The sequence below is a fragment of the Bos indicus genome, chromosome 18 (genome assembly GCF_029378745.1).
Source record: "Bos indicus isolate NIAB-ARS_2022 breed Sahiwal x Tharparkar chromosome 18, NIAB-ARS_B.indTharparkar_mat_pri_1.0, whole genome shotgun sequence".
In the NCBI taxonomy this organism is placed as follows: domain Eukaryota; kingdom Metazoa; phylum Chordata; class Mammalia; order Artiodactyla; family Bovidae; genus Bos; species Bos indicus.
Window position 1 is genome coordinate 53,824,944 of NC_091777.1, and position 22,933 is coordinate 53,847,876.

A 22,933-nucleotide genomic window follows, 5' to 3' on the forward strand; every position below is an offset into this window, starting at 1 on the left:
CTTAGGAGGGAGGAAAGCTCCATATACTAGAAATTTGTACATATTATAGTTATAATAGAGGATTCAAGAAGACAAGCACCTTTGTGTATCTTGTTCAAACACCCAGAACAGTGTAAATAAGTGTTGAGTAAATATTTATTGCATGCTAATTATATGCCTATTGAATTTGCCTACAATGCAGGAGACTCCTGTTCGATTCCTGGGTCAGGAAAATTCCCTGGAGAAGGGATAGTCTACCCACTCCAGTATTCTTGGGCTTCCCTGGCGGCTCAGACAGTAAGGAATCTGCCTGCAATGCAGGAGACCTGGGTCATTCCAGGGTTGGGAAGATCCCTTGGAGAAGGGCATGGCAACCCATTCCAGTGTTCTTGCCTGGAGAATCCCCATGGACAGAGGAGCCTGGCAGGTTACAGTCCATGGGATTGCAGAGTCGGAGACAACTGAGCAACTAAGCACAGATATGTGCCAGACACTCTGCAGAGAATCCAGGCATTATCCCAAATTTATAAAAGCTAAGGCAGAACTAGATTGAGAATTTTCTCCATGGCAACACAGCCAGAAAGTGATTTAAACTGAAATGTGCTGGACACCAGGGCCTCTACTCTCCTTTAGGTTGCTAGATTGCCTCCCTTTAAGCAGTATTTTCCTGTCCATCCTTCTCATAGGTTGTGAGAGTGAACCTTCTAAAATGCATAGTTCGCTATACTAAGAAACATAACTTCATGAGAGGAACTGCTATTAAGGCCTGATTCCTGTGGCCCTCTTCTTTGAATCTTTTCGCAATTTATCTCTCTTTAACGCAGCCTCTACCTCACTAGATTCTCACAGTTTGTGAGCCTTCCCAACTGCACTAGGAAGACTGTGGCTAAATCCTCAACTTCTAGCATGGGGCTTGGCACACATAAGTCCACATTAACCCTGTGCTAAAAGGAAAAGTTGGAAACCGGACACCAGAGGGCGGGAAGGAAGATTAGTCCGATCTCCCTTGCTTCCTTATAGTTGGCAGTTGAGGAAACCCCGCCTCCTCGCTCGGCTCCTTTGGCCTCGGACCTCTGAAATGGACTAGGGGCGTGGCCAGGAGGGGCGGTGTCTGCCGAAAAGGCGGGAAATGGGAGAGCCCTGATTGGTCGGCCTTTTGGCGCGCACGGGCAAAGACTGACAGGAGGCGCGAAGCCAGGCTCGCGCTGTGTTGGAAGACTGGGACCTTCCCCAGGCGCGCGTGCGCACGGCCATTTGTACCCTGCCGTTTCCTCTCCAGTCTCGTGCCTAGCACACCTTGGCAGGAACTGGTGGGGGCGTAGCCTAGCCTCAAGCGCTCACTTTTGCTCTTCTCTTCAGGCCTCAAGCAGAAACCTCACGCCAAAGGGGACTGCGCCCACCTCACGCTTGGGCTCGGAACGTGGTGGCCAAGGCTAGCGTGAGGCTCCCGCACGCGACCAGCCTCCGGGGGCCAGCGCGAGACACTGTTCAATCGGGCTTCCAAGTTTGGGGCTGGCGCAAAACCAGAAGGGGGGTCTCTTGAGGCGGATGCTGGAGGCCAAGGGGAATAGTTCGGGGGCTTGCCGGTCAGCCCAGAGCCTGGGGTCCACTCAGGAACGGCACTTCCTGGCCGTGGCCACTCTGGGAGTTTCGGGGGGAAGGAGGGCGGGTGTGCCTTGGGTGCCCAGGCTGTATGCGAGGTGGGACCTGGGCAGCAGAGCCAGAGTTTGGATTTGAGGCAGGGCCTAGGTTTCCGGGTCCAGGCTCAAGTTTGACGTATGAAGTCTCTGAATAATGCTGGGGACTTGGGGGTCACCGGTTAGGACCTGTAGTCTTGGGATTTGTGTCTGGATAGAACTAGTTTTGGGAAATCTGAAATTTTGGGGTTTTGTCACTGAAAACTTTCCTGTTGGAATCAGAGATACTAATGTGGGAATCTATAAGCCTAGAGTATAATTTGGGGGCCTGAGGTCTAATTTTGGAGAATTGAAGTCTCAATATAGATTTAGGGTTTAGAATCTTAATATAGAGTATGAGGTGTGAGATTTAGGGTTTGGAGTCCCATTTTGGAACTTTGAGAACTGTTAAGGCCTGGAGTCCCCCACATTGAGTATGGGGCTGCAGTTTTAGCGTTTGGGTTTTAGATAGAATTCACATGTGAGATCTCAGTTTAGGCTTGGGGGCACAGTTTGGGGGTTTGAAGTGACAGTTTGAGGGTCTAGAGGTCTTCGTTTTCAGATCTGAGGTAAATTTGGGGGGGTTGAGGTTTGCTTTTGGGAGCTTGGGTTTCTTTGTTTAGGGTTTGGGTTCTTAGTATTAAGGTTTCTGGTCTGTGTTCTTAATATTAGTATCGGGCTTATATTTGGAGATCAGAAGTTGACAGTTTAGGGGTCTAGAATACCTTAGTATTAGAGTTTAAGGCTTTTAGGTTTGGGAAAGTCTCCTTTTTAGGCTCTAGGTCCTCATTTTAGATGTTTAAAATCATATGGTTGCTGTCTTAATATCATAGTTTAAATATCTTAAGCCACAGTTTTCAGGTCTGCTCTCCACTGCAGAGTCTGACATCTCATTATTAAGATTAAAGCTCTGAATCAAAGTTTGGAAATCTGCTGCTTTTAGTTTTAGGTCTGGATCATTATTTACAAGCCCAAATTTGCAATTTGAGATTCATGGACTTCAGTTTAGACTTTGGACATTTTCATTTGTTCTATTGGCCTATGTTTATGGGGACTCAGGAATTTTGGGGATCTCTTGAGTGCTCAAAGGAGCACCATAGGGGGAAATGAGGCTGCCTATCATACTGTGCATTCTTCTTGGAATCCCAGAGGTCACTAATAATTCTTTATTTTCCCCTCTTTGCAGATGTGGGATTCCAGCAAATGTGTGTGTTCTCCTGAACAGCCCAGAACCAATTCCCTGAGTCCCAGTGACAGGTAAGGGCTCCCCCTGGCCCACCTCCCTTGAAGCTCCAGCCACTCTGGTAGAATGATAATAACAATAGTGTTTACTGAGCATTTACTAGTTTGCCAGGCATTTTGCTAAGCTTTTTGTTTGTATACCCGTTAATCCTGACAACAACTCCAGGAGGAAGTAGGTGCAAATATTACTGCCATTTCAAGATGAGAGAACTGAGGTAGTTGGCAAAGATCATCTGTAAGCCCTTGCAGGTTTTGACATTCTGATTTTTTTTAATGCCCTTCCTTCCTTTCTTTTATTTATGTATTTATTTTGCCATCAAGCCCCTACCAAGTGTCAGGAATCTAATAGAGAGGTTTTCCCAGCAGATGAGGGTTGGATCAGATGTCTCCCTTCCTCCAACATCTGGATAAAGAAGAGAGCCAAAGTTCATCTTATCCCTTATTTTCTTCCCCAGTGACTTTTCATCTACCTGTCTCTTCATTTATTAACTCCAAAAATCAGCATCCGCTTTATTTAGGTTCTCTACTTAGGAACTGTGCTCAGAAGGAGCACATGAAGACAATGAAGAATTTCTCTCCTGCTTGCCTATTCTTCCTGGAATTCCAGAGGTCACCAACAGTGCATTCTCTTTCCTCCCTTTTTAGACGTGGAGTCATTGTATTAATAAAGACCCAATTGCAATTAACAGAAACTTAGCTAAAACTGGCTAAGGCATAAATGGGGATTTACTGGATCCTTTAAACAAAAAATTCTGGGGCATCAGGCGAGGCTGGTTCCAAGTGAGGGGTTAAATGATATGGCCAGAAATCTGCCTGTCTTGGCTCTGTCTGGGTTGGCTCTCCATTTGTGAGGGCAAGATGGCTCCTAAGCCCCTCCAGGTCCATGTTCTGCCAACCTGACAAGCCTGGCAGAGATTTTCTCCCCAGGATCCATTGACTCCGATTGGTCAAGCCTGTGTTACTACCCAAATCCTCAACCAATCCCTTGACTTCTTGATTAGACTTTGCTTCAGTGCTCCCTAATGGAAGGGAGAAGTCAAGTAATTGGTTCAGAATTTGGGTAGTAACCCAGACTTAGCTAATCAGAGTCAATGGATCCTGGAAAGAGAATCTATGCCAGACTTGTCAGGTTGGCAGGATGTGTACCTGGAGTGACTGAAAGGTCTCTTGCCCTCACAAATGGTGAGCCAACCCAGACAACATCAGAGCCAAGAGTGGAAGGGGAGGTTGGGTTCAGACTCTGTGAACGACATGGACTGAGAGTGGGGGAGGGATCGTAAACCAAAGGAAAGTATTACCAGAAAATGGGGATTGGATGTTGGTCAACCAAAAATGACAGTTTTATCAACCATAGTCATCCAATACAATACCTCCACCCTACTCTCCAACATCCCTTATACCTAAATCGTTCCAACAAATGACTGTCTACCTTCTATCTTGAACAAACCTTTCATGAGCACGCCCTTGGTGCTAAACACCTGGACAAGATCACACTTTCCAGCCAGCTCCGTTTTATAAATAAATTATAAACAGGTTTGGAGAGATGAAAGCACTTGTCCAAAGTCACACAGCAAGTGGCAGAGCTGGCATTTCAACCAGATCTATTTGCTTCAAAAGCTGAAGTTTATAACCAACTGTTATACTGCTTCTTGGGACTGCCCCTTGCTTTCCCTCATTTTGGGGTGGCTCTTAAATTCTTGCACATGTTAAGCAAATTAGGGTCTGGGTCTTGGATTTCACATAGCTGATATGAGAAATTTGGACTGGCTTTTTTAAAGATTTTTTTGATGTGGATCACTTTTAAAGTCTTTATTGAATTTGTTACAATATTGTTTCTGTTTTACCTTTGGTTTTTTGGCCACAAGACATGTGGGATCTTAGCTCCCTGACTAGGGATTGAACCCGCATCTCCTGCACTGGAAGTTAAAGTCTTTACCACCAGGGAAGTCCCTTGGACTGGCTCTTGATTAAAGCTCCTTCCAGCTCCTGTAAAATAAAGGAATAGTGAGTGTTTAGGCTGATTAGCTCAGGGAAAAGGAAACCCAAGAATTAGAGTGATTTGCCACTTCAAAGACTGAAAGGCAATCATAAGACAGAATAGCATTCTTTAATTCAACAATTTTTTGTTGAGCACCTACTAAGAGCCAGGTATTATTCCAGGAGCTAGGAATATAGCCAAGGCCATATATGACTTTTGTGGGCCGTAGGCAATTTTGCTTTCTTGAGCTCATTCCTTCATTAAAAACACATTAAAAACTGTCATTTATGACAGCATTGGTATAAAGATGAATGTAATCCAAGTTGAATTATATTAATTTTTTTCTCTTCTGATTTCAAAAGAAAACACTTTATGAGCCCCTAAAATTATCACCAGCCTTAGGCACTGTGCTTACCTGTGCCTAATGGAGAAGTCAGTCCAGGATATAGCAATAAATAAAAGGGACAAAAATCCCTGCTCTTGTGTTTATATTTATAAGGGAGAAAGAAGGAAATGAAAGAAGAAAGGAAAAAAGAGAGAAAGAAAGATTTTGGATGCCAAAAAATGATGTGGGGATGTGACAAAGAATGTGCCTGTTTATCAGGTAGTCAGGAAAGGCCTTTCCAGGGTTGTTACATTTAAGCTAAAGGCTGAATGGCAAGAAATCAGCCATGTGAAACATCAGGGCAAAGGAACATTCCAGGTGGTGGGAATGGGAAAGGCCCTCAAGGCAGAAATAAACTTGGCAGTTGAGAGAAACAGAAAAAGAAAAAAGCTCCAGCCACACAGAAAAAGACCTGTGTGGCTGGAGCTGACCTGTTCCCCACAGAATCAGAGGGCAGAGCTGGGATTAGTGAGTGAAAATCATAGAGACTGTGAGGAAGACTTGTCTGAAACCAGAACCATCCAGCAAGGAAAGAAGCCCCTTTGGGAGGGAGTGCCCGATTCCCAGAGGCCCCTGTGAGCACAGCCCTGGGTCACACTTATTCGGGACTGTTGCCCAGGAGAGACCAAAATTTTGCAATTCCTAGTTACCTTTTTCCTCCCTCCAAATAAAAAATATATATTTATATGTGTTATTCATATATAAATATAGACATTTATATGTATTATTCATATAAATACAGACATTTATATGTATTATTTATATATTTATATATAATTTGGCTGTGCCGGGTCTTAGTTGCAGCGTGCGGGATCTTTGATCTTTGTTGCAGCACCCAGGATCTTTTTAACTGGGGCATGTGGAATCTGGGTTCCCTGACAAGGGATGGAAACGGAGCCCTCTGCATTGGAAGCTTGGAATCTTAGCCACTAGACCACGAGGAAAATCTTATCCTCAGCAAATTATATAGCTGGTTCTGCTCCTAGTTGCCATTTTATGTTGTTTGTGGAACAATTAGATAAATGGATCCCTGGATGTACTGTGGGCTCTAGAAAGAGTTATTGTTTTATAGACTTTTATCCGTGTCACCAACCACACTTCCTGGCACACAGTAAGGGCTCAATAAGCAATTGCTGAATGAATGAGTGAGAATGATTCTTTCAACTTCAGAGTTTGGTTGGGGAGATAAGAGTGCCTCCCACACTGGTCCCTCATGTCCTTGAGGACAGTGAATCGATTTGTCTCCCTTTCCACAGTGTCCAGCATAGGACCTGGCAAAGAGGAGGGATCGAGGGACTTCCCTGGCAGTCCAGTGGTTAAGACTCTTCGCTCCCAATGCAGGGGTAAGGGTTTGATCCCTGGTCAGGGAACTAAGATCCTGCATGCCACACAGCACAGCCAAAAATAAAAGAGTGGGTATCAGTTCGTGAGTCTGAGTAGGAATCAGAGATACAAGTGTAATCAATGGAGTATGTTTGGCTTGATCCTGCTTTCAGTCAGGGAGAAAGACAGGGGAAGCTTCCTGGGGTGGATGGCAATTGAACCAGGCCCTGAAGGAAGATGAGATAAGGATTGGTGGAGACGAGGTGTTCCGGCTTTCCCAAATGAGTAGCAGGAGCAGTGCCAGAAGTGTGTAATTTGGGAGAGAGACGCCAACATCTTTGTGTCTCCATCTGTCAGGAGAAAGAGGTACAGGTGTGTGTACATGGATATATTATGAATTATGGATTCAGGGATTATATCCTGAAAGTTCTGCATCTGCTCAGGAGTTAACTTCTTTCACGCCCTTATTTATCTGTTCATTTAGCAAATAGGCAGTGAGTTCCCACAATGTGCCAGACCCTGTTCTAGGTGCCCCCAACTCAGCTCTCAGCCTAGTGCAGGGATCAGAGAAATGCATGAGCTCATGGTCAGGGGCCCCTTAGCAGAGGTATCTCACCTGTCCTGTGGAGTTGGGGGCTGTTGATGGGAGAGAATGGAAGGAAGTAAGAGATGAGACCAGAATGATCAGGTGGGCCAAGCTGTGGGGGGAGGGGTGGGCATTATAAGCCATGTCAAGGGTTTGATTTTTAATAAAATCAAGGACTTGATTCTTAATAATGGGATGGCATTGAGAGGTTTGAAGTACTTCTTAGGTAACTAAGGTATTCAGTCCTACGGATAACCCTCTGCGCCTGAAAGAATATCCTCATTCATTTTGCACAGATGAGAAAACCATAGACATTTTTGTGTTTCAGAAAGATCACTCCAGGGACTTCCCTGGTGGTCCAGTAGCTAAAATTCTGTGCACCCAATGCCAGGGGCCCGGGTTCCATCCTTGGTTAGGGAACTAGATCCCAAGTGCCTCAATGAGAGATTAAAGATCCCACGTGCTGCCACTAAGACCCGGTGTTGTGAAATAAATATTACAAAGAAGAAGAAAGAATGATCACCCTGACGTATAAAGAGTATGGTTTGGAGGAGGCCAGATGGGAGGCTGGGAGAACTATGAGGATGTCAACACATGGACTAGGGTAGGGGTGAGGAGATGGAGAGAAGGGATTGGAGGAGGAATGGGCAAAATTTGGTGACTGGGAGTTCCCTGGGGGTCCACTGGCTAAGACTGTATGCTTCTACTGCAAGAGGCAAGGGTTCAGTCCCTGGTTGGGGAGCTAAGCTTCTCTGAGATGGGGAACACTGAGACAGGTGGATTGAGGGGTGGTGTCAGATACCAAATTCCATTTTGGATGTCCTAACCAAAACCGGCTCTTGTCCCGAAACAGGAAGCAGAGGAAAAACCACACCAGCAAACTGCAAGAGCTGGCAATGATGCTGCCAGTGACCCTGAAGACTGGTACCAAGAAGCTCACCAAGGTAAAGGGGCTGAAGGAGACGAGGTGAATTTGGGAGGCAGCTCTGAACATATCAGCAATTGGGCTGACCTCCCTTGTCCTGGGAAACCTAGACCGACACACAGACCCAGTGACAGCACTGAGATTGCAAGGGTCCTGCTCTGAGTGGGAATTTCTGGGAGTCTGTGATCCCATGACCAGAAGTCTGAGGAATTCTTTCCTGCAGAGGAGGCAGGGGAAGGGACCTCCCTGGTGGTCCAGTGGTTGAGACACTGCATTCCCAATGCAGGGGGCACAGGTTTGATCCCTGGTTAGGGAAGATCCCACATGCCACGTGGCATGGTGACAAAAAAAAAAAAAGGAGGCAGGAGGAATTGACAGAGGAAAAAAATAGGCAAGGCACCAGGTCAAGGTCATCTCCCTGGGAGTCAAGACAGTCTGGATCTGAGCCCTCCAGCTCCACACCTGCAGAACTCTGGGCAGCTCACTCAGATTATCAGCCTTTCACGTCTCAGATTTCTCAGCTATAAATCAAGGAAAAATAACTGCTCCTACTCAGAGATATTGTGAGACCAAAACAACATGATAGCCATTACAGGGCCTGAATAAATGTCGGTTCCCTTTCTGACAGCCTTCTTTTGTGACTTCATTGGGATGATTTCCGAATTTGGTTCTTCTCAGAGGTTCCAGGAGAGCATCTGTTTCCTCCCCCTTTGCCAATTTCTGCACATGTGCCAGCTCAGTCACTTCAGTCGTATCCGACTCTTTACAACCCCATGGACTGTAACCCGCCAGGTTCCTCTGTCCATGGGATTCTCCAGGCAAGAATATGGGAGTGGGTTGCCATGCCCTCCTCCAGGGGATCTTCCTGACCCAGGGATCGAACCCAAGTCTCCTGAGTCTCTTGCATTGCAGGCAAGTTCTTTACCCCTGAGACACTGGGGAAGCCTTGCCAGTTTCTAGAGGCCACTTATGGTCCTTGGTTCATGACCTTTTCAAAGCCAGAAGCATAACAGCTTCTGGTCTCTCCTCTATCTCTGCTTTGGTCAACAGTTTACCCTCTCTGCCTTTGGCCCTCCTGCCTCCCGCTTATAAGGATGCTTGTGATTGCATTGGGCACACTCAGATAAGCTAGAATCAAGAATCATCTCCCTATCTCAAGATCCTTAATCACGTCTGCAAAGGCTCCTTTGTCATATAAGGCAACACATGCACAGGTTCCGGGGACCAGGCCATGGACACCTTTTGGGGAGGCATTATACAGGCCACCACAGTGCTCAAAAATAGCTGAGAAATTTTGCCCTCTTGCCCACTGGAGAATTTGGTGTGCATGGGCTCTTATAGCTCTTGGCAGGGAGGGTGGAGATGGCTGAGACACAGTCCCTGCGCTGGAGGAATGACAGTCAAGTCAGGGTACAGGCAGCAGCATTTCATCATGAGCAGAGGACCACATTCCCTTGGTAGAATCCTCCCCAGGTCTCAGCCCACTGTCCCCCCTCTTCTTGTGGCTGCACTGTGCAGCTTTCCAGATCTTAGTTCTCTATCCAGGGACTGAACCTGGGCCCTCAGCAGTGAAAGCACAAAGTCCTAACCACGGGACTGCCAGGGAATTCCCTCAGCTGTCTTAAGGATCCCACTCCTTTCCCATTTTCATCCTCCCTTAAATTAAGTCCTGGGCCTCCTGCTCTACATAAGGCCTTCATCCCAGTCAGTCCTCAGTCTTAATCATCAACTAAGCATTTATTAGTCAACGAATGTATCAGGCTCTATGCTGGGCACTTTCACACACTCAAATTTATTTCGTCCTAATGATACTTCTCTGAGCCTGAATGAATATCCTTGTGCCCATTGCACAGATGAGAAAACTGAGGCTCTAAGGAGATAAAATGACCTGCTCCCAGTGCACAGCCAGTAAGTGGCAGGTTGGAGCCAGGTCTAAGCTAATAGTCTTTGGGCTGTGTTACATTGTGTGGTGTGCGTGCTCGGTTGCTAAGCAGTGTCTGATTCTTTTCGATCCCATGTACTATAGGCTGCCAAGCTCCTCTGTCCCTGGGATTTCCTTCAGGCAAGAATACTGGAGTGGGTTGCCATTTCCTTCTCCAGGGAATCTTCCTGATCCAGGGATTGAACCCGCATTGGCAGGTGGATTCTTTACCACTGAGCCACCTGGGAAGCCAAGCATCAATAGCCATTAATCCTTAAGTAAATTATAACTCCCTCTGCGTATCAGGTTCCCTGGTGGCTCAGATGGTAAAGAATCCACCTGCAGTGCAAGAGACCTGTGTTCAATCCCTCGGTCAGGAAGATTCCCTAGAGAAGGAAATGGCTACCCACTCCAATATTCTTGCCTGGAGAAATCCATGGGCAAAGGAGCCTGGTGGGCTACAATCCATGGACTTGAAAAGAGTCAGACACTACTGAGTGACTGTTTTTTTCCCATGAATCAGATTAAATATGTTTAGTGACTATCTGTATTATATTTTATGGAAAAGTTTCACGTATGTCCCTCTTGAGACCATGCTTCCTCTTTTTAAATTAATTTTTATTGGAGTATAGTTGATTTACAGTGTTATGTTGGTTTCTGCTGTGTAGCAAAGTGAATCAGTCATACATATACATATATCCACTCTTTTTTAGATTCTTTTCCCATATAGGTCATTACAGAGTATTAAGCAGAGTTCCTGGTGCTAAGTTCCCTTGTTAGTTATCTATTTTATATATAGCAGTGTGTATATGTCAGTCCCAGTCTCTCAATTAATTCCCCACTCCCGAGACCATGTTTCCTGATTTGGGGTTTGGAACATTACTGCTGACAGTTTTGTTGTTATTCTACGGATCTATTTCAATCCAAAAAAAAAAATAGTTATAGGTATTCTTTCCTCACCTCCTTACCAGGCTAACTCTTTACACTCTTCGGTTTATTTTTTTTAATTTCAATATTTTTAATTTTTTGGCCACACCGCATGGCATATAGCATCTTAATTCCCCAACCAGGGATTGAACTTGAGCCCCCTGCAATGGAAGCACAAAGTGTTAACCACTGGACCGCCAGGGAAGTCCCCACTATTCAGTTTCAATGCTGCCACTTCAGACAGACCTTTTTGGATACCCAAGTCTAATTGTATCATGCTCTTTTATTCCTAATGCTTATCACACAGTCAATAATTTTATATGAATTATGAGTTTATTAAGGTCTGTTGCCCTCCCTGTATTGTAAGTTCTGTGAAGGCAAAAAAAAGTTTGTGTAGCTCACCCTTTTTGTGGCTTAGTGGCTGGTATCTTTTTTAGCTTAGTATCTCCAGTGTCAAATCAGCTTCGACTTAGTGGCTGGATGGGGGATGCCTGCTGGTGCTATGGGGGAAGAGTCATTCCTTCAGTGATAACTGGCTTCGTCACCTCTCCGTTCTATGTGCTTAGGATCCAGAAATCCATCAGCTACATTCTCGTACTCTCAACGGGTTCAAGGTCAATGGGAGAGAATGACATATCAACGGATAATTATAAAACAGTGTGGCAAGTGCCTTGGTGGAAACAGGCCCAGGGTGTCACAGGAGTGCTGAGGAGGGACATCTGAGCAGCCTAGGTGCGGGGTCAGGAGGTCAGGAAAGCTTCTGGATGGCGGGGAACGCTGTGCTGAGGCTCAAAGAAAGAAGCCAGGGAGGAGAGGGGGACTGTGCACATGCCTAAGGGCCAGGGACAAGAAGCCCAGCAGCTGCTGATGCTGAGTCGCTTCAGTCGTGTCCAACTCTGTGTGACCCCATAGACGGCAGCCCACCAGGCTCCCCCATCCCTGGGATTCTCCAGGCAAGACCACTGGAGTGGGTTGCCATTTCCTTCTCCAATGCATGAAAGTGAAAAGTGGAAATGAAGTCGCGCGGTCGTGTACGACTCTTCGCAACCCCATGGACTGCAGCCTACCAGGCTCCTCTGTCCTTGGGATTTTCCAAGCAAGAGTACTGGAGTGGGGTGCCATTGCCTTCTCCAGTATGTGCCCCCAAAACCGCACTGGGAGGCAGGCAGGCCTAGCTTCACACCCCTGCTCGGCCACGCCCTCTCTGTAACCCAGCGATCCCTTCAGCGCTCTGGGCTTGTCTTCAGAGCTGTAACCGTTGGCTCCCTGGGCCACGGTGAGGACTGAAGAGCACAACAGGAACCTCTCTGCCCATGGTGGGTGGATTGCTGGGGTGGGGCCGCAGGGGTCCTGGAGCCTGACTGTCCCTGGTCCCCAGCAGCCTCATGTGATCTTGAGTGCCTGCTCAACCCTGTCTTTCTTTTGGGAGCAGAAGGAGGTTCTCTTGCACATCCTGCAGTACATTCACTACCTACAGAGCAGCATCAATGTGACCAAGGCCTTGCTCCAACTCCACGCCAACCATGGGCATGGCGAACTCGAGGGTAAGTAAGCTCAGCCGATGTTCCCAGTGCCTGCTATGTCCAGGCTGTAGGGGACACTGAAGTGACCTAAATGGTTCCCATCCTCCTGGATCTCATAGCCTGGCGTGGGTCCAAGATGCTGTGACCCCAGAGGAGTGCGTCTTGGGAAGCCTGTCAGGGGAGGGCCCTTGGAGCAGGCCTTCAAGGACAGCGGGGACCATGCCAGGCAAACAAGAAACAATGTGAGCAGGAGCCCGCAGGCACAAGAAGACACAAATGGAAGGCGTGGGGACAGGCAGGTCATCAGGTGTGACTGGAGGGGCTGTGCAGCACCCAGATGACGTGCACAGACTCCAGAGCCAGGTCCTGACTCAGACACATCCGTCTCATGACCTAAACTGCTCTGTGCCTCAGTTCCCTCATCTGCAAAATGGACCAGTAAGAGTACTTCCTTTATGTTTGTTGTGAGAATTAAATGAGTTAATACACTCAAGGAGTGTTGTCACACAGTGCCCGGAACATGCCAGTCGTCCCACATTGTGTGCGCTGGGTGGTGTTGTTACTGGTGTGAGAAATACCCTGGCAAGAAGGGTAGGAGATGAGGCAGAGATGAGATTCTGAAGGGCCTCGAGAGCCTGGCTCGGGAGGGAGATAGAGAGGATGAAAACGACTGAAGGACTGTAAGCCAGAGGAAAACCACAGTCAGAGTGGCTGTTTAGGAAGAGGTCCCTGACATCTAGTGTGGGGGTCATTAAGTAAGAAACTGGAGTCAGGGAGACCAGCGGGGACACTTCTAGGAGGGACCTGGGCAGGAGACCGCAAGCAGATGCAGCACCATGGCTGAGAGTGTGGGCTGAAGAGGGTCAATTTGGGAGATGTTCACAAGGAAGAATTGTGAGGCCTCGGGAAGAGGCTGCGGGCCACCCACCATCTTGAGGAGGTAGGAAGAGGAATTGGTTTGGGAGGGGAAGACGGGTAAGCATTTGGGAAGCACTGAGTCAGTCTTCTGTCTGGGCCAAGGCCCAGAATGGACCTGCAGATACCTGAGTTTTCACCTGTACTTCTGCCACCTGGCTGTGGAACTTCAGACAAGTCCCATCTCCTCCCAGGACCTCAGTTTCCACTTTTACAAAGTTTATCTGGGGACTGCAGCAGCCTCCCTCCCCACCGTCCAGTGGGAAGCATTGTCCACAGGCAGGACTCAGGCTGGACGAGGGTGAAGCCATCTGACCTGCCTCCTTCTCCATCCTCTGCAGGGTTGGATTGGAACCCTGCTGCAGGCCCCCCAAAGCAGAGACTCTCCACCCCATCCAGCTCCCCACACTCTCAGAAGTCCCGTCTTTGGGGAGCATGCCAGAAACCTCGGAAGAAAAAGCCTACCCGAGCGTCAGGTACAAGCCTGCAGTAAAACAGGAAGCAGGAGTCCCACAGGAATTCTGGCTCCTTCTCCAGGCTCGTCACCACTCCAGGGAGGGCGAGTCAGCAGTCCTGAGCCTGGACCAGGCTCTAGATTCAGATATGCCTCGGTTCAACTCCTGGTGCCCTCCTCTTCCTAGCTCTGAGGCCTGGGGTCGGGGTGGGGGGTGTCACTCTCATCCTCTGAGCCTCCGTTTCCTGGTCTGGATATTGGAGTGCCTGCCACAGGGTGGGCCTCAGGATTAGGAGCCCACATGCACACCTCTCAGCAGTGCTTAAGTGGCGGGGCATGTGGCCAGTGCCCAGCAAATGGAATCACTGTCAGCATTTATCATCCCTCTGTCCTGTCATCCATCCCTGGGCTGGGGCAGCAGGGCGCATGGGTGATGGAAGGACCCCTGTGTGGGAGGCGAGGGTCCCAAGTCCCACCTCAGCCATGCTACTGACTCACTACCTGTCTCTTCCCCTTTTTGAGCCCCATTTTCCATGTCTTTAAAAAGGGAGTTGGGGGACTTCCCTGGTGTTCCAGAGGTTAAGATTCCACTTTCAATTCAGAGGGAACTGGTTCAATCCCTGGTTGAGGAACTAATATCCTGCATGCCACATGACCTAGCTTTAAAAAAAAGTGGAGGGGGAGTCGGACCTAATCAATGATTTCCAGCACTGGCTGCACATCTGAATCACTGGGATGCTTTCCCTGCCTGTGCCTCACACCCAGAACGCTGGGCTTCAGTGATCTGGGTGGAACCTGGGCATCAGTATTTTTCAGAGTTCTCAAAGTGATTCTAACATGGGCAAAGGAAGGGGGTATCCGACTAGATCTTTAATTGAGGATCTGGGCTTACCTGAGAAGGACTGAGTGACCCAGCCAGGCAAAGCTTTGAAGCAGGTCACTGGGGCCAGAACAGAATGTCTCCACCCCAACCCCAACCACCTTCTGGAGACAGTCCCCCCTGCCCCCACCAGCCCTGTCTGATGCCATCTCTCTCCTCTCCCAGAACGCCAGACCCGGGCCCAGAACCCTCGTCGTTGTCTGGCCTTGGAGAAGCCTGAGAAGCTGGAAACCCCATCTCCAGACCAGAAAGGAGGAAATGTGGTGGGGACCACCACCCCTCCAAGATGCTGGGACTCCTGCAGTCTCCCCAGGGCTGAGGCATCCTCATCTCAAGGTGACAGGAAGGGAGGAAGATGCCAGCTGACATTGCTGGATGTGGCTGAGAACAGCATCCACTGTGACATCTCAAGTTGGTCTCTTTCCTCTCCACTAACTTGGCCAGTCATTTACACACCACTGATCAGGCGCCTCCCAGCGTCCTGGACACAGTCCTAGGAGCCGGGGATTGGACCATGGACAAGAGAGGTGCCGTCTCTTGGCCTCTTTCCCAGTTTGCTCTTCCCTTTAGTCTCGGCTGTGGGTGTAAGGCAGGGGACAGAATCAGTTCGGCCCTCACGCGAGGGCTGCAGTTCACAGAACTGGGGGCAAGAGCCAGGCCTCCTCCTGAGCCTCCCTTCCTTGAAGCAGCCAGCCAAATGCTCCTGTGAGCCAGCTTCAAAGGTGTGACACCCCCAGAAGACACAGGCAGGACTGGAAGGCGAGGCCTCGGGGCATCCTCTTCCTCTGCCCATTCATTCAGCCCTTCCTCCCAGAGCCTATCCTCTGGGCCAGGCCACGGGCATGGTGCTAGTGACACTCCGGTGATCCCATACGCTCACTTCCTGGGGTCACCCATGAGTGGTGGGTGTTCCAGATCGTCTGTTAATCTTGTGACCTTGGGCAAGTTTCTTTAGAGCTCAGTGCCTCCATTTACTGAACTATAAATGGGCATTGGACTTCTGGTGGCTCAGACAGTAAAGCGTCTGCCTACAATGCGGGAGACCCGGTTTCAATCCCTGGGTGGGGAAGATCCCCTGGAGAAGGAAATGGCAACCCACTCCAGTATTCTTGCCTGGAAAATCCCATGGACAGAGGAGCCTGGTAGGCTACAGTCTGTGGGGTCGCAGAGTCGGATACGACTGAGCGACTTCACTTTCACTTTCAAATGGCTATTATAATAACCATATCCTTTGGCAAAGGGGTGCTGAGTAGTATGTAAAATGATTAAAACTGTGCTGGCATGGTAAGTACTATACACTTGTTTGCTACCATCATCTTCATCATCATTATTGCACTTAAATATTTTATCTTCTTTAGAGCTTCTAATCGGAGAAGGCAATGGCACCCCACTCCAGTACTCTTGCCTGGAAAATCCTATGGATGGAGGAGTCTGGTGGGCTGCAGTCCATGGGTCGCTAAGAGTCGGACGCGACTGAGCGACTTCACTTTCACTTTTCCCTTTCATGCATTGGAGAAGGAAATGGCGACCCACTCCAGTATTCTTGCCTGGAGAATCCCAGGGACGGGGGAGCCTGGTGGGCTGCCGTCTATGGGGTCGCACAGAGTTGGACACGACTGAAGTGACTTAGCAGCAGCAGCAGCAGCAGAGCTTCTAATAGAGATGTAGGATTCCAGAAACCTGGGAGTGATTCAGGGTACCCTGTGGCTCAGATGGTAAAGAATCTACCTGCAATGCAGGAGAGTTTGATCCCTAGATTGGGAAGATCCTCTGGAGGAGGGAATGGCAACCCACTCCAGTATTCCTGCCTGGAGAATTCCATAGACAGAGAAGCCTTGTGGGCTACAGTCCATGGGGTCACAAAGAGTTGGACACGACTGAGCTACTAACACCTTCACTTTCAAACCACATTCGGAGTCCCCGCCCCTAGCCTGAGGTTTTGGCTGGAGTGGGAGGAGGCAGAAGGCTGTGGGAGACCCCAGCACCTCTCCATCTGTGTCCCTGTGAGCCCTGGCATCTGGCCCAGTCACAGGACTGACCATCCCAACTTGCCCCCGTAGGCTGCTGTGTCAAAGATGATACTCAGGATTTGGGGTCTTATCCTGCTTTTGAGGCCCAGCAAGGGGTCGAGATGATCCATTTTCTCAACAAGACCCAGCCCGGTCCCAGGTAAGGGAAGCCCAGGGGATATGAGTTGGGGAGCTGACATGTTCCAGGGGAATGGCTAAGACCTGGGGAGAAATGGGGTCAATTTCCACCCTCTGCTGGTATCCGGGGTGACCACCTCTGAGGGCCTAGCTTTGCACCAGGCATTGGGAGCCCAAGGGAAAGCCCTGCTTCCTGTGTGCTGACCAGGGCTGCAGCCCCTCCCTGGCCTCCTGTCCTATCCTTCTAGCCTGTCAACACCAGTCACCCGTGTGGCTTTTTTAACAGAGTCCTTGATCATGTCGGGTTTTGGCTTTAGGCTGCTCCCTCTTATTGGGTAGAGCCCAGATATCTTAATTTGCATTTGAGACCCTCTCTTGCCCCAACTTATCTTGCCAGGCCCTCCCCCGTGACTCTTAATCCTTATCACTAAATATTCACCATTTTGGAAGGAGCCCCACCTGTGTCCCCCCGGGGCTTCTCATCCTTGGTTCCCTCTTCGTGGAAGCCTGTTCCCCTCGTCTACCTGGAAGGAACTACCCATCCTTCTACCTATCCTTCTAGCTCAGCATGGTTCTCTGTCTTGCCCTGCCCGCCTTCTCTCTTCCTCCTCAAACCCCCCTCACAGATCTGCACCCTGTGTCATCAGCTCTGATGACAGCTGGCCTCTCCTCACAAGCCCTGAAGCTCCCTAAGGGCAGGCACCTCAGCTGACTAAGGTTTCTGCCCCCAGCACCCCCCCAGCGGCGGACACAGAGCCATCCGCGTCTTAACTCCACAGTGGGCAACACTGGGACACCCAGAGGGGAAGGGCTCGCTCTGTGTGCCACAGCATTTCCAGCCAGGGCTCCAGGTCTGCCTTGTGAATTCCACCTCTTGCAGGCAGAAGCTGGTGTTCTATGATTCTGGCGAGGAGGTGGGCAAGGAGTCCCCAAATGCTGACCCTTGGATTCCCGCCTGGACTGCAGAGGGCAGCCCCCAAGGTGACTGAAGCTCTGTCTCTCCCCCTTGTAGGCGGGTGTGGGGCCTTCTTGGTACCTTCTTTCTGAGGATGGCCAGGGAAGCGGGAGAGGGACGGGTGTCCACTAGGCATGGACACAGTGCACTCGCTGTCCCCAGCCATCGGTTGCCACGGCGGACGTTGCTAATCAATCCTAACTTTCTCTTGATCCCAGAAACTGCTTCCGAATCTTTCTTAACGCAGAGCTCCAGCTAGCTCATATCAGTCTATTGGATCTAGCACAACATCATATACATACATATATATGTATATATATGCCATCCCTAACATAATTCTGGGCTTCCCTGGTGGCTCAGTGGGAAAGAACATGCCTGCCAAGCAGGAGAGGTGGGTTTGATCCCTGTGTTGGGAAGATTCCCCTTGAGAAGGAAATGGGCAACCTGTTCCAGTATTCTTGCCTGGAAAATCCCATGGACAGAGGAGCCTGGCAGGCTACAGTCCATGGGGTCGCAAAGAGCCGGACACGACTTAGGGACTAAACCACCACCACCACCACCACCATGAATCCAGGCACCTCGCCTCTTAACTTCCTCTTCTAAGCACTCACATTGAGGAACTGACAGAGTCACCTTTCCCCAGTATGGGGCACCATCTCCTCAAAGCCAGCCGCTGTATTCTGGGAGAGGGCAACACCTGACACACCCTCAAGCCTGACATTTCCTTTTCAGAGAGCCCACTGGCCTTGGGGCCTTCCCAGATTACCAACGGGATAGAGACAGACCCCCTGCAGGAGATCCTAGGGCTCAGCCCCTCCCTCTTCAGCTCCCCAGGGAAACTGCTGTCCGAACAGATCTTGGAGGACGGCAATGAATACCTGACCCAAGGTGAGCACCCAGGGCTGGACCTGAGGTTTGGTTCACTGAGAAGGAAAAAACCCACAGTGATGCCCACTAAGTATGTAGCCTTTTGCTGGGCAGTACTGGATACCCAGGGGTGAATCCTCCCAGGACAAATCCCATCCCATCCCTGGAGCCCACAGCCTGGTGAGGAGTTGTTCCAGGCTAGCCTGGTGTGGGGAAGGAAGGCTCCAGGACCATATAGTAGGGACCTACTCTGGAGGTCCCCCACAGGAGCTGGACTGTGAGCTGGACTTGGACTTGGGCAGAAGATCCCAAAGCTCAAAGCCAGCGAAGGGCACTCCAGCTATGGGGATGGCAGGACAGCAGCCCGGTGCCCCAGGAGAGGCGTTTCTGTCCCAGCCACCCTTCTGGTCTCCCTCTATGTCCCCGACAGCTCTCTTTGAGGAAATACTGTTAGATTCTGCACCCTCACCTTCTGCCTGCATCCTCAAGGAACCACAGAAGAAGGTAGGTGTCTGCCCACACACCTGTCCACACACCCGTCCGTCCTTCTTCCCACCCGCCGATTCACTCATCCGTCCTCTTGACCCTTCTGTCACCCCTACCCCTCAACTCAGCTGTCTGTCCATCATGCTTCTCCTGGTCCTTCCAGAGACTCACCCTTCTATCTTTGCCCTAACCTATCTGCTGGCCACCAGACGCCCTGCTCTGTGCTGGGCCCTTGGAGTAAACCACCTGTAAAGAATAAAAGCTAAAAGCTGCCAGGTGCCCAGAAAAACCCCACATAATCTTAGGGCTGCTCTGTGAGGCAGGCTCTCTTGCGCCCCATTTAACCAGTGAGGAAACTGAAAACAGCAGGTGACCTCTGGGATCCTTGGTTCAAAAGAGCCTCCCTCTCAGGCCCCAGAGCTGACCTCCACAGCACCGTTTGCTCCAGCAGTTCAGCCTCCAACTGACAAGAGGTGCAGCCTGGCTCTAGTCCCCAAATGATTCTCCCTCCATGTGTGGGAAGGTGGCCCTGCCTCAACGAGTAGCTGATTTCACAGTAGAAACAAAGATAGACACCCTTAGTGGAGCTCTTATAAACACTGGCCTGGCCTGGCAGGGGATGTGTGGTGGCACCATCGTGGATGAAACTGACGCTTAGAGGAGTTAAAACTTGCCTAGGGTGTGCCAGCTCCCTCACAGGGGAATTGAGAGGGAGTGCCCTGGAATAGGAGGCAGAAGCCCCCAGTCCACCTCTTCCCTGACCCGCTGTGGGAACTGGGGAACCTTTGCTTGAACTTGTGAGGTGGTGTCCAGATGAGGCTGTTTTGAACCTGAGCTGTTTCCGATGCTCATGTGACATCCCAGGAAAGCCACGGGTGGGGGCCATGAAGGGACACCACTGCCCACCTCTGTCCCTCTCCTCCCATCTTTCTCCTTCATGCCCCAGGACACGCCCCCTGAGATCCCCAAAGACCCCCCTGACTCCCACGACCTGGGCCAGTCCTCGGTCTCACTGGACCACTGCTACCTCTCGCTGAGTGAAAACAGCAAGGTGCCGTCCAGCCCCGGCTCGGAGGACATGGACACAGACTTGGTGTGGAGGCAGCAGGAGGTGAGGGAGGCGGACAGCCATTGGCCGGGTCAGTCCAGGTCTCCTGCCGGCCCTCACCTTCGGCCCCCTCACCTCTCTATGCTCCCCACCAGGACACTCAGGCTGACCTCGAGGGCCTGCAGTCCTCCAGTGACGACGGGGACTACACGTGGACCCCTACCCGGCGGGTCTCGCCCGTGCCCATGGCCGGGAGGAAGGCCAGGAAGGGCCGGGCCAGCCGGCGTCCCCCCAAGTCCAAGGAGAGCAAAAAAGCCCCTGGCACCCCCCAGATGAAGAAGAAGTGTGTCAACGGCTTCATCATGTTCTGCAGGATGAACCGGAAGCAGTACATCCGGTGAGTGGGCATCCTCTTCGACCCTGAAAGGGGCCCTGCCTCACTGTCCATCCACTCCCAGGGCTAGGCCGCCCTCTGCTGCTGATACGCTCCCCCACCACGCTTGCACCCGCCTCCCTTGGCCCCGTGCGTTGTAGGCAGTGAAACCCGCCTCAGACTTAAGAAAAAAAGGAAATTAATTGGCTAATATTAACTTATATAATTGATATAGCTGATTAATATAATTAATTAATTACTATAATCTGAAAAAAGAGGCTCCACCTTCAGCCGTGGCTGGTCCTAAGACTCCTGTGATGCTCTTGGATCTTCACCCCCTTCTGGACTCTGTGTTCCTCTTGGCTTCAAGCTCCATCCCTGTTGGGCCGGGTCGGGAGCGGGCTCACCCCTACAGCTTCAGGCTCATGTCCTGTCTCCTACCCCAGCAACCCAACGGGAAGACAGCTCTTCATTTCTAAGGTTTCAAGCAGAAGTTCTTGGAGCTGAACTTGATGGGATCTGTCAAGCGCCCAACCCTGAACAATCATTGCCAGCCTGAAGCTGGGAGTGGGGGAGGCCCCTCGAGCCTCAGTGGGGAAGAGCTGGTGCTCCTATCTGAGCCGCAGACACAGACCCTAGAACATCGGGTGGCCCCTCTCCAGCCACCCTTTAGTCCAGCTCCCTCCTCTGTCACCTCCGTTCCAGGAGGCACGAAAGGGAAGCCTTTCTGGGCAACATGGGAAGATCTGAGTTCTCAGATGAGAAAGTCAAGGCTCTGGGAGGGCCAGGGCCCCTTGTATGGTTGGCCCTTTGCCCAAGCCAGGCAGGGCTGCAGGCACCTCCTTACCTCCTCCCCGCTCCTGCCACAGAGCCTGCCCTGGGACCGCATCCACGGCCGCCACCAAGGAGCTGGCCCAACTCTGGCGGGTGATGACCCTGCAGGAGCGAAAACCATACTGGTGAGAAGCCCCTGCCCAGAGGCATGGGTGGTGGACGCTAGGGCCCTCCCTGCTCCTCTGAAAATCATTAAGAGCCTTGAGCTTCATGATGTTGGAAACAGGGTGGGAGTCTCCTCAGATGGGAGATCTGGGTGTCTCCAAAGTTTATGGAAGAGTTGGGGGAACAAAAGCAGAGGGGTGCTCCACGCCTGCCTGGAACTTAGAAGGGCAAATAGCTGAATTCTCGATTTGGAGCCTCTTGGCCCTGAACTTCCTTTGTGCTCTCTGCTTTAGGGAGTTTCTCAGAGCAGGAAACTGTCTTAACGCCCTGTCGCTTGGCCTCCTCCTCTCCCCGTCTCGACACCCCCTCCCTCCTGAAACCCCTCTTCTCCACCAACTTCAAATTGCTGCCACCTGCCCAGTCCTCAGTTGCACCCCTCTCCGGAAAAACAAGCGTGTGCGCAGATCTTAACAGGTCTTCAAGGAGCTAGCGCTTTCCTGGTGGAGCCGAATAAAGCCCTGGCCATCCCCAGCCCAGGCCCTGGTCACTACCGAGCTCAGAGCACCGGGGGTGGGGCAGAGGTGAGACGGAGGAAACCCACCCATCCTGCCACCTCTCCCCCAGCACCAAGGCGCGCAGGTTCAGCCGCCAGCACAACCGGATCGTGAAGCAGGACAGCTCCAGCAGTGAGGACGAGGACTGGGAGACCCCCAAACCCTTCTACCAGCTGCTGGCTGAGAAGGCCCGAGGCTTCCCAGACCCAGTCTCTCCGGAGTCTCAGCAAGGGTGAGGGTGCGCATCCTCCCTTGGGCCCTGCTGTTGTTGAAACCAGGAGCCGGTGATGGTTTCCTGGGCCTCACCCCCGCTAGTGCAGGCCCCCCAGGTTAGCAGGTGGCGTTATTTATTGATCCCGATGCTTTGTGTTTGCCTTGTATGGGGCAGTCTGAACTTCTGCCCCAAGGTTGGCAAGCCTCTCACAGCCCCCTTCTACTCTGGGCAGGGGAATCAGAGAAGCTACAGAGAGGGTGGAAGGAGCCCCCCTCCCACCCAAATGAAATGCAGGGAGGCGAAGGTTCCCTCTGCCTGTCCACTGCCCAGCCCAGAATCCAATGCTTTCCACCCTGTTCAATCTCACCTCACTTTCCTCCTCTTACCCTATTCTATTTATAGATTATTTATTGTTTTCAATGAAATAAAACTTTGTTACCAGCAAGAGACAAGGCCAGCTGCCCTGGGCCCTCTTCCTCAGCTCTATTCTCCGCAGACACCTCCCCAAACAGCTCCTCCAATCTGACCTTCAGGCCTGTCCCCGCTCAGGGAGCATGGATCACAAAGCCAGAAACTCAAGGTGTGCTCTCTGTACTTTAGCTTTTCTTTGGGCAAGTTGTTGGAAGGTAACCCACA

The 22,933-nt window shown here is 50.7% G+C and overlaps 1 protein-coding gene across 1 annotated transcript; it reads left to right on the forward strand.

Moving 5' to 3' along the window:
* Positions 1 to 1,029: 1,029 nt before the first annotated feature.
* On the forward strand, positions 1,030 to 22,933 carry MEIOSIN (meiosis initiator). The gene is made up of 13 exons (XM_019978282.2): positions 1,030 to 2,912; positions 8,023 to 8,113; positions 12,375 to 12,486; positions 13,722 to 13,856; positions 14,880 to 15,125; positions 16,775 to 16,883; positions 17,742 to 17,842; positions 18,549 to 18,704; positions 19,114 to 19,187; positions 20,116 to 20,280; positions 20,373 to 20,614; positions 21,460 to 21,549; positions 22,154 to 22,933. Exons 1-13 carry the CDS (start codon positions 2,842 to 2,844, stop codon positions 22,317 to 22,319), a joined length of 1,758 nt encoding a protein of 585 aa, XP_019833841.2. The 5' UTR covers positions 1,030 to 2,841; the 3' UTR covers positions 22,320 to 22,933.